The sequence below is a fragment of the Lucilia sericata genome, unplaced genomic scaffold, assembly GCF_015586225.1.
Source record: "Lucilia sericata isolate MDLA Ls3-8-SP2 unplaced genomic scaffold, ASM1558622v1 Contig000757F_arrow, whole genome shotgun sequence".
Classification (NCBI taxonomy): Eukaryota; Metazoa; Arthropoda; class Insecta; order Diptera; family Calliphoridae; genus Lucilia; species Lucilia sericata.
The window spans coordinates 155,001-167,285 of record NW_023994754.1 but is presented as its reverse complement, the minus strand read 5'-3'; the positions used below and the strand labels follow the sequence as shown (position 1 = coordinate 167,285).

The 12,285-nt window shown below is 32.0% G+C and overlaps 1 protein-coding gene across 1 annotated transcript in view; it reads right to left on the bottom strand.

The window, feature by feature from the left end:
- Positions 1 to 11,433: 11,433 nt before the first annotated feature.
- The window catches only part of LOC119607878 (nuclear cap-binding protein subunit 1), a 31,128-nt gene continuing 30,276 nt past the window's right edge, over positions 11,434 to 12,285 (bottom strand). The window contains exons 7-8 of the mRNA XM_037962003.1: positions 11,805 to 11,993; positions 11,434 to 11,730 (exon numbers count right to left, since the gene is read on the bottom strand). Coding sequence (XP_037817931.1) covers positions 11,617 to 11,730; positions 11,805 to 11,993 — 303 coding nt within the window. The 3' untranslated portion in view covers positions 11,434 to 11,616. The remainder of the gene's footprint in view (positions 11,731 to 11,804; positions 11,994 to 12,285) is intronic.

The following is a 12,285-nucleotide window of genomic DNA, read 5'->3' as shown; positions in this document are numbered from 1 at the left end:
TAGTAATAGGTATTAATTCAATTACAATTACAAGTAATTGGTAATACTTCAAAGTACCATGTAATTAATTACTTAATTTAATCATTAATTAATACTATGACAATTAGATATTGAATAAAATTGCTTTAAAAATAAAATAATTGTATTCCAAGTTTTACCAATTACAATAACTTGTAATTGAAGTTTTAACAATTACAATTAACTGTATTTGTTATTAAAGTTTTAATAATTTCAGTTAATTGTAATTACTTGTAATTGTAATTAGTTGGAAACGTAACTACTTTATATTTGTAATTACTTGTAATTACAATTACTTGTAATTGATAATGCGTCATTTACAATTACTTTAATTATAATTGAAAATACTTACTTTTAATGTAATTATTACTTTTTCTTGCTATTCATTACTATTACTTTTTGGACTTATGAGCTGTTTTCAATTACAAGTAATAGTAATAGGTATTTATTTAATTACAATTACAAGTAATATGTAATACTTCACTTGCAAGTAATTGTAATTATCCTCGTAATTAATTATTTCACGTGATCATTAATTAATACAATGACAATTACATTGTGAATAACATGATTGTAATTACTTGTAATTGTAATTGGTTGTAATCGTAACAACTTTATAATTTTAATTACTTGCAATTTATAATGCTTTAATTACAATTACTTTAATTAACTTCAAAAGTAATCATTATTTTTTTATTCTATTCATTACAATTACTTTTTGTGAATTATAAACTGTTTTCCATTACAAATGCAAGTAGTTGTAATTGTTTATGTAATGAATTACTTAATGGGATCATTACAAAACCCCCAAGCCTGTTTAATACACATATACAAACATATATAATTTCCATATTTAATGCCACACACACATGGAATTTTTCACAATTTTACTCATACATAAACACTATCAAATTTTTGCTTTCTGGAAAATATAGCAATTGAAATTTTATAGCATATTTTAAGATGAAAATTACCAGCTGGGCCCATGGGGGTCGGTTGCGAAAAGTTCCGTATATTTTTATTATAAAAGTAAATAAACCCGGTCTGCGTTAGTATGCCTAATTTTGACCCATAGGTATAAGTGACTAAAAATTAAAACTGCGATGTCATCTATTGGGAAAAAAGTCTACAGGAATACTTTTCGTTATCCCTGGAACATAAATTGGAAATGTTTTCGTATTATGTGCCATAGTAAAAGTTTTCCAACTATCGAGAATAAGATAAGTTCTGCCACAACTATATACTAGAGAAGTGCAATGAATGCCCACTAGTTCCTTAAAGTAGTAATAGAGATCATTCTGAATTTATAACCAACATGTGGAAGTTCAAATGATACTTTCCCACCATATCAACTTATTGAAATGTATATCAAAACAAATATATGTATGGGAGTCCTCAATATTAGGGGCTTTTTTTAATCACCGGATTTATTTTGGATTTATTTTATTTCAAGAAAAGAACTATCTTTGGAGGCTGAAATTTAGTTTTGGTTATAATTATCTGAAAATACACTGTATAAGCTAATATAAGGTCAAAGAAAAATTAATTTTGGTGTAAAAATGGCGGTTATGCTGCTAAAAGAAGTAAATCTAATTTGGATTTATTAAATCCAAAAAAATAGTTGGATTTAGCTAATTTCAATATGGCAATGCTATGTATTCATAGGTCAGAACCAAAATAATTTTAAAATAAATTAATTTGTTTTATTTTGCTATTCACCAATGGATGGCAAATATTTTTTAAAATGTGTAAAAATAGGAAAATCAACAAAATTCATGTAACTGAAATATTTAACACATGATATTTCAGTGAAAATACCAATTTTTGCAACAAATTGTTACAAATTTTATGGAAAATTTATGATTTAAATATTAAGTTTTGAAATAACTCCATCTGTTGGCCGCTGCTGACATTATGATTTGAAATTTGTTTAGCCTCGATTAAAACCTTTTGCCTTTTCTACCTGGCGTACAGTGCCAGAACTAAAATTTGGATTTAATAAATCCAATTGTTTAAAAAATTCTGCTATTATATATATTTTTATAGGGTATATAGGTACCCCTTCCTTGTAGCAAAACTTTTACACTTTTCAGCAACATAATGCTTATAAATCAAACGTTCAAATGAATGCGAAATTATTCGATTCATCAAAATGATTAAAGTCGAAAACCAAAATATAGTTTTCGAGGGGTGCGAAATGCAGAAAATCCGAATATATCCTAAGAATTTGAGAAGTTATAAGTGCTGGAAAAAACTTTATCTAAATGTCCAAACTTTAACTAAATGCTTAACCTTGTTTATATCTTTACTCTTCATCGACTTACTTTTAATCTTAAAATTTATATCGGAATAACGATATATCTGGAAATAGAGGAGATTTTAAACAATTCGAAAAGTATTTTTATAAAATATATTAAAACTTTTCAAATATGGGAAAAAGACACGGTATCTTGAATGTAATGTGATGGTGAAATTATGAATACCGATACAGAATCAGCGTAACATCAATGTTGGCCTGTATTATCTAGGTTTTCTTTAATATCTGCTAAACAATATATAGGAGGATCGACCCAACTGATCCTATAGAATATCACATACACAGAGGGAAAAGAAATATACACGCCTGGTACCAAATTGACACCAAACTGTTTATAATTTTTCAATAACATCCGTTGTCAAAGTACATACATTCATACGACAACACTATGTAATGTTGACAACGTTGAGTTGCAATGGTGTCAATTTGGTACCAGACGTGTATATTTATTTTTCCCCCTGTGTACGTATCTTGTCGGACATTCTCGGAGTAGCACACAACTGTGTGGTATTAAAGTTGGGATGACTCCTTTGGTGATATTTTAAGGGGAACTGTTTAGTCAACATGAGAGAATCAATGGGAGAAACTTTGTTTCCTCGTATAAGTGATGTTCTGAGTAGCCTGTTGTAGTTCATAGGCAAAAATGTTTTCTTTAAAAAACAGGACTCAATGTAAGAAACTAGGTAATTAGTTTATGGGAGGGACGCTATAGGGATTAGTGTTTGGAACATACGATTTAAATTTTAAGACGGCTAAAAAGTGAATTTACAAATGGTTGTGTTCTTGAAGAAGACATCACAATGTATTCTCATACTCAGAACATCAAGAGCTTTCCATTCTTTCTTTCTTATCTTCATGTCATTCATGTTTTGCCTCATCGTCACAATCTCCAAAATGATGGACCTATAATTGAATGAATATGAATGGTAAATGTTGCTTTCATCTGCAATGGGTAAATTTTTCTTAATTTTGAACTCGTTTTATGACATCCCAACTATAACAACTCGTAAAGAGCGATCGTTGAGGAAACGATAAATCGAGATAAGTAGTTACCGACAACAATGCATAACAAATTGGTCTTTTCTCTTACATCACTCCTTGATAAATATGTATAAAGCTGATGTTCTTGCTCCTCTTGTTGATTCGGTTCACTCCACAATTTCCTTCTCGGTTTCCAGACTTCGTAACGTTTTAAAATCAGCTACGAAACGGACTAAGCTCAACGATTTCTTTCCGAATTTTATTTGGAAACATTGCTTCTTGGACACTAATACCAATACAATGGCGACAATATTCTAGAACATAATTACGCTGGGTAGGAAAACATTCATTCTAATGAAAAAATTTGCCGATTGGACCCAGACATAGTTTAATCAAAATTGTAATCAAATCCATTTCCGATTTTAGATTAAATATCTTAAAATTACGTATGTGGTATGAAAAACGTATTTATGTAAATATATCACTCATACGTACAGTGGTAATCAACATTTGTAATACAACATGTATTTTCTTAGCATACTTTCAGGCAGTTAAAGTAAATAGTGTATGATGTTGGTAGCTAATTCTTGTATGTTTTTAAATAATTTTATAAAAAAAACTATTATAATTTCCACTTTCAATTGCTATACTTTTTTACAAACTACAAATTTAATAAAACTCATATACATTCACTAACACATACAGACTTTTTACTAAAAATAAATTTCTGTGATAAAAAATTATTAAAAGAAAAAAATTAAAAAAAAAAAATATATATACAAAAACATACAACTACACTGAAAATAAGAAATAAACTTTTTAAATTGTCATCTTCGAAAAGCACACATACTACAACTACAACAACAATGCTACATTCAATCACCACTTTTCTACACTGAAAGAAAAATATTAAATTAAGCAAATAAATATATAAATGAAATTACATAAATGTTCACAAAAAATTTTTTAAACAAAATATTTGCAAACGATATTAATTAAAGAAAATAAAAAACAAAAACGTTTATTGAACAAAGAATACGGAAACATAAAAATAACCAAAAAATATATAAAAGAAAATAAATTTTTAAAAAAATAAACAGCAATTTAAAAAAGCAATAAATTATTAACTATTTACCGTTAAAAATATGAAAAATATAAATTAAATAAATTTAAAATAAATGTATTACAACACAGAGAAAACTGCACATTTTTCATATGATTTCCAATTATGTTACAAAACTTTTCGATACAAAACCCAAAAACTATATGTTAAAAGAAAATTTTTAATAAAATAATTTAACAAACAAAAAAAAGAGAAGAAATAAGAAAAATAAATTTAGTTAAGTATTGAAATTTCACGTTAGAGTAAAGAAGAAAACAAAAAAAGAAAAGTTTTTAAATTAAAACCCCTACTAACCCCCCCCCCCTAGACCCAAAACAATGATAGTGTTTATATTGTAGTAATAATTATACTAATTCTAGATATTTAGTGTAAAATTAAACAAATAAAGCAAAAAATAAACAAAAACAGCAACCAAATAAAAACTAATTTATATACAAAAATAAATATATAAATAATACTGCACCTACAAACAAATTTTCTAATTTCACCAAAAAAAAACTATTAAAGGAAAAAATAAATTAAAATAAAATAAAGACTACAACTTCTACTTTAACCTCCACACATGAATATGAATGAAAGACAAATAAAATACTTGAACAAAAAATATATATATATATTTAACTCTCCGGTTGATTTGCTATAATGTTTTATGATAAATAGAATTTTGTTAACTTATTTATACTATCTGTTTCTTTTTTAACGCTTTTTTATTCTGTTTCAACCTTTAATAACCCCCCCCCCCCCCCCCCCTCTTACCATAGACATTTTTACATGCGTACACTAAAACGTACTTTTGACATTCCCCCTTAAAACCATAACTGTCAAATGCAAAAGTGTAACTAATATTCAAAAAGTATGTATTGTATGTAAAATGGCAAAAACAAAATAGTTTTAAACAAATGAAAAATTGTATATTAAAATAAACGAAAAAAAAATAAAAAGAACATAATGTAAATTTATTTAATTAAATAAACAAAAGAAAAATAAGAAAAAAATGCATTTTTTCTTGGAGTGTAAAAGTAGTTAATTAAAAACGGTTTGTATTAAAACCAGTATTTTCCTTAACTGGAAATTCGGCAATCTTCTATATATATAAAAGAGTAGCGTTACTGACTGACTGATTCATCATCGCACAGCCCAAACGGCTGAACCTAGAATCATGAAATTTTTACAGTGGATGTGTTTTTGCTTATGTAGATCCACTAAGGAGGGATTTTTGGAAATTTGTACATTTACGGGTAAAAAGGGAAAAAACGGGTAAAACAGGTTTTCTTAATTATCTTACACAATATTAGTGATATAAGAAAAATTTTAAATGCACCTGAATCTACTCTTAAAAAGAGCAGATGGGTGTCACTTTTGGCACTTTTTTGAAATTCGTACTTTTAAGGGGTAAAAATGTGTAACAAAGGTGATTTTGGTACCTTTTTTGGCCCTTTATAACATTTGAAATAATTAACATAATCAAATTTTTATAAATATTTTGGGTACATCTCCCAAAATTATGAAACACCTGTTTCGTACTTTTTTAAAATTCAGTCCTTTTTGGGTGTAAAAGGGAGAAAACTGTATTTATGGTACTTTTTTTTAACATAAAAAAAAGCTTTTTCGGTTTATAGAATTATTCCTATTAAATTGCGGACTAACTCTTTAATATTTATTGTAATAAAATTTTTGCTATTTCACTGGGGAAAAAAGTACCAAAAAGGGAAAAAACGGTAAATTTAATTTTATTCAAACTCATTGAGCCAATTTTTATAAAATTTCAAAAAGTAGTTTATTTACTCACACAAAATAAGCTATTGGTACATTATTTTGGAATTCGAGTACTAAGGCCTATATAGGACCAAATTTGAAAGCACAATTTTTCTGGAACAAATGAATGCAGATTTGAATCGTTTGAGTTTTATCTGTCATAGATTTAAATACGGAACATTTTGTAAACTTAATTCTCGAAAAAGTATAAGGTGAAACATTGTACTCTTTTTATTAGTACTTTCCACTTAGGTAAAATTTATTCCACTTTTGGAACTTTTTCTTCCTTCAAATGATACTCTATGTATGTTCTTTAATATGAACTCAAAACACATGATTATTAAACATACACAAATTTTTAGTACTTTTCATCTCATAAATTGTACTTTTTTAATTTTCTAAAATATTCAACCTAGGAACATTAATTTTAACATACATGGTCTTGACTGAATAATATTCTGTAAGTGGGAACTATTTGGTACTTTTCTATTCTTCAAATGGTACCTTTTAGATTCTTTATAATGGTTAACCGGAACACACGGTCCTTATTAAATGAGAATTTGTTGAAAGAGATTTTTGTACTTTTTCGTTTTTCCGATGGTACTTTTTGATATTTTTACGATATTGAACATAGATATTGAAAATAAAATTTAAAATGTACCTTAGTGAATGAGTATCTACTGAAAGGGACTTATGGTACATTTTCATTCATCAAATTATATTTTTTGAATTGTATATAATATTGAACACAGAAACATAAAATTTTTTATTAAATGATGATCTATTAGAGGTATTTTATGGTACTTTTTTTCAAATATTACTTTCAAAATTGTCTGTAATGTGGAAAGAAGAACTGAGGAGGCTCTGAATACGGCCTTGAGCTGGGCTCAACGGAGAGGCCTCAATGTCAACCCGGCAAAAACGGAAATCTGTCTTTTCACAAGAAAGACAAAAATTTTAACGTATACTGAACCTTGCTTCCTGGGCAAGAAGATACCAGTGACAGACAAAGTTAAGTACTTAGGTGTAATCCTCGACCGGAAATTAAAATGGAGACACCACATAGAAGATAGCATCAACAAGGCACATCGGTGTTGGGCGATATGTAGGAGGACTATAGGCATGAAATGTGGTCTTGGCTTTATAAAGTGTAATTAGACCAATTCTAGCTTATTTTTCAATAATCTGGTGGACTGCTTTAGACAAAAAGTGCAATATCCAACTACTACAGGGAGTTCAGCGTACATGCTGCTTGGGTATAAATGGTGCCATGTGTACTACTTCAACCAAGGCTCTGGAAACGTTGCTAGATATTCCACCCATTGAAATATATTTAAGATATGAGGCGGCGCTTACAGCCGAACGACTCTTTACTTTAGGCGAACTGGCCAAAAGGGGCTATAGGACACGTCATCAATGTATACTGGACACATGGGAAGGTTATACACAATCATCGGACGTGCCTGATCGTATACCAGACACAGAATATGTCGGAAACTTTGAAATGCTGATCCCAGATAGAATGTCTTGATCAAGCGGAACATTAGAGCAAATACCAGTAGGAATCCGTTGTTACACGGATGGCTCTAAATTGGGGCTGGCTATTGAAGACCCAGAAACTGAAATATACAACCGTTTACCAAATCATAACCAGGCAGAAGTACGAGCAATAACGGAATGCGTGAATTGGATTAGAATAAATATGGTGCCCACAGTGCTTAATATATTTACCGATAGCCAGAAGGCAATTAGGGCGATATCAGGCGATAGAACTTAATCTAAGACCGTATTGGATTGTAAGAAAGTTTTAACTGAATACTCTCCCACGGCGAATGTAATAGCTTTAAAAGGTAGGGAGCTCGAGGCAGTTAACCTGACAAACGCGAAACCATTCGACGCAACAAAAGCTGAACTAAAAATATGGGTGAGAGAATCCCATAAGGCCTCTTGGAATAATGAAACAGTGGGTAGAACCACGAAGATCCTATGGGGTGACCCTGATGAGAGCAAGACGAAAAATCTCCTCAAAATGAGCAAGTCTGAAATTAGTATGATGGTACGTATTCTGAGTGGACACACAGGATTACGAGCACATCTATGCAAAATTGGACGTGCGGATTCAGACGAATATAGAGCATGTGGAGAGGACAGTGAAACTCTGGAGCACTTTCTTTGCCACTGCCAGGCATTCGTCGAAGTTAGATCCGAGCATATTGGAAGTGATATTATTCCGGAAATAACATTCCTGACTAACACTGATTGGAATATTCTTAGGAATTACGTTCAGGAAACTGAGTTTATGAACACTGAAAAATAATTCATTCAGTTCCCTTTTTTTCATGATAAGGAGCGCACAACAGGCCCGATAGTGGCCTAGGTGTATTTCTTTGGATTTGATGTAATATACATCCTCCTATCAACCTACCTACGTACACCCTACAGCACTACATACTCTATATTGGATTTGTGCTGATAGCATTAATGGTCCTATACTCCTTTACCTTTTACCTTTAAGTATATCAATAGACTCAGAATCATTTTCTGAGTGGATTACATTGGTGAAATCTCCACCTTGGAGTTATTGCAATTTCCCGGGGAAGTCTGCCGGGACTATAAACTGCTGATGATCAAATGTATCCTCGGCCTTTCCTTGGAATGATTTGACATGGGGTTGTTGTTGTAACAGCTTAAACTATACAATTTTTAATCAGGGCTTCTGTATTTAGATCCAAGTCAAGAAATTGGGCTACTTCAATAGGGTTAGTCCATAAATACATTGGGCTACTTGAAGTAGGGTAAGCTGGACAGTTGAATATGTGGTGGATATCATGGGGACCCTGTCAACATGCTGGGCATATATTGGGGACGGCACGGTCTATGCGGGACCAGGCGTTGAGCCTGTTGCTCCATCCCGATCTCAGTTATGCCAGTTGTTCTCCAGGGCAGCATTTTGGCAGCTTTGAATATTTCTCCACTGGGTATCGCTCAGCGAAGGAGACCACACTGGAGCAGCCTGATCGGCCAATTGTTTTATAGGTACCCAACAAGGTTTCTTTGTCCATTCCCCAAGTGCTGCCGGCTAGCGCTTTGAGGACCTTGTTTCTATTTCGCAATCTGTGCATAATTGCAGTCGCATGAGCTAAGGAAGTAAACAGGCTGTCAAAGGTGACCCCCAAAATCTTTGGGTGGTTCACAGTAGGTATTTGGTTTTCATCGACTACGACGCCTAGGTTCAAGTTTACCTCCTTCGTCCAGGTGGTGAAAAGTGTAGCAGAATAGTTTCAGGTTACGTCAGTGAAGAAGTTGTTTATTTCTCCGAGATAACCATTCATTCGATCTCATAGCTCATCAACGTTTTGACTCGTCGCCATAATGGTACAGTCGTCCGCATAAGATATAACTTCCACACCTTGTGGAGTTTTGGGGAGTTTAGAGAGGTAGAAGTTAAACAATAGGGGGGATAGGACGCCGCCCTGTGGTACACCCTGTTTAACTCTACGGGTTTTGGAACATTTGTCTCTAAACTCAACGAACAAAATAATTTTTAATCCTTCTCTTCTCTATAGGTTGGGGAATTTTCAGGTTGACACTTGGTAGTTGCCTGTCATTCCGTAGATCGTTCTTTATGGTCTGAGAATGGAATTGGTGAACGATCGTGAAACACTCCTCTGCCCGACAGGAGACTAGTACTAATTTGGTAGACCTTTTACTTTAGGGAAGTTCTCGGTGTTGTTGCCATCTCAACAGAATTCATATTGTTTCATGCTACGCGACATATGGTTGAGGTCCGTTCCCTCAACTTGTCGGGGCAATTATTGGGTTCGAATTGACTTTGGAAATTTCTACATCCTTTGTCACATTATCTGATGACATACAGAGGGATCCCGATTTATTGGCTAGATATTTCGGGCTACCAAATACGTTTCTAGGTGCTGTTGCCGAATCAACAGAGCCATCTCAGTAGTGTGGTTGCGCGGGTTTTAAAAGGTGTTAAGGAATGCACTGGAATGGGTCATTAGTTGATGGGGATTGCATTTTAAATAATGCAATCTTGCATGACATCATAAGGGTGGTCACCTTCCGGTATTCCGGTAGATTGATTTCACCTGATGTTGGGGTTTGTCGCCCCTTCTATTGACTTTAGACCAGTAATTTCCCTGTCGAGGTTGCATTGGGATTGATCCCATGTTGCCTGTCATTCCGCAACGGGGCTACTATGGCAAGAGATTAGATAGCTCGAGTTCTTCAGCAATGTGCTTGTACATGGATCGGCTCAGCTATGTACAAAAATTGTCACTTGAGTTCTTCATAGAAGGATTCAGGGGCGCGTGATAGACCGTTCTCAAGTCTACCCAGTGGATGAAAAAGACCACCGTGAAATAAGGTCTTCAAGGCAGGTGTTCACGTTAAGCACTCGACATTCGTCCGTCCGTCCGTCTGTCTGTCCATGTAAACCTTGTAATTAAACTACAGCAGTTTTGAAGATAACAGGATGAAATTTGGTACACACATTACTTTTGACCCAAGGACGAACCCTATTTATTTTAGTTGATATCGGTCCATTATTTCACCTAACCCCCATATAACCGATCCCTCTAAATTGGGATTTGAAGCTCATAATTATGCCAAATATACGTTTTATACAAGCATAAATGACACTGCAAAAAATCTCCTAATGAGCGGTCCATATTTAACCCTAGCCCCCTTGCAAAGCCCCCTGTGAAAATGCGTGAACTTCGTTCATTTTTAAGCCAGTTATAAGGCCAGTATAAAGTCATTTACTGATGGTGACCTTATATAGGGAGTATTGCCAATTATGGACCGATGCTCAGAAAATTTGAAAGTAAATTTTTGAATCCTATTAAACTTATTTGTGTTGAATTTCATCATTATACTTGTATTTTTAGCCAGTTGTAGGCAATAATGTAGTTTTCGAAAGGGGACGTTATATAGGAGCGTTGGGTCAATTATGAACCCTTCCTTTCCAAATTTGTTAAAGAGTTGTTTTGTTCTAAATCACTATGCTGCTATTATTAAGTTAGTTAAGGACAGATCTTTATTGAATTTGGAAGAGAGATTTTTGTTTTTAAAAACTTGTATGCATCGAAAAAAAATCATTTGATTAGAGATATCTCCATTTGGGGAAGTTCTCTTTAAACCACCGAGAATGATAAAACTCTTATCGCTTAGTAACAATTGTTATATAACAACTATTTAAATTAACTTTCTTTAGTTTGTTGTTAAATTTTGTTTATTACTTTATTTACGCTTTCATTTTTTTCTTTACAATAACAATGTACTTTTTCCAAATATTTTTAATATTTTCAATTTGAAAACATTTAATGTTGTGTATTTATAATAAAAAACCGAATTTATTTTTTGTTGTAAAACGCTGATATTACTTAAATATGCTGTTATGTGTTTAAGCTCTCAAAGCTACAAATTGATGGAAAACTTCTAAAATGTGTGAATCCAAATCTGAAGTGAAAAGTAATGTCTCCAAAGTGCTGCTGTATTTTTGGACTTGTTCATGATGCTAAAAAATAAAAGAAAATAAATTATTTTTGATTTAGACTTAATTAGTATGTGTTTATTAATTTTATTTATTACCATAAGAAAGACTTGTTGTAAACGTCCAATAGTCCAACGATACCAATCTGTATCAGGATCACGTCCATCCGTATCGGAACGTACTAAATGTTCAGACAAAATCATAATAAATCTCTGGAATACAATTAAGAATAGACGTTTTTGATCCACATTGGCAGCTTCGAGTTTTTCTTCCATGCGCTCAACCATCTGGAAATTTGTAAGAAAAGTATTGTTATTTTAAATAAAATTATTTATCATATTTTTTCATATGGAAGGTTAGAGTCTACAAAATCTTTATGTTTTTTAAATTATTGAAAATATTAAAAAAAAGATTACATAAATAATTCTTAAATTAAAATTTTCTCTTATTCTATTAGACGTTTAAACCTTGAAATTCTAAGCAATATACTACATCATACAAACATTATAAATGCTAGTCTGTTACTCAGTTAGCCAGTTTGCCTTAGGCGATTTAATCTTCCGTTATTTGTTACACATT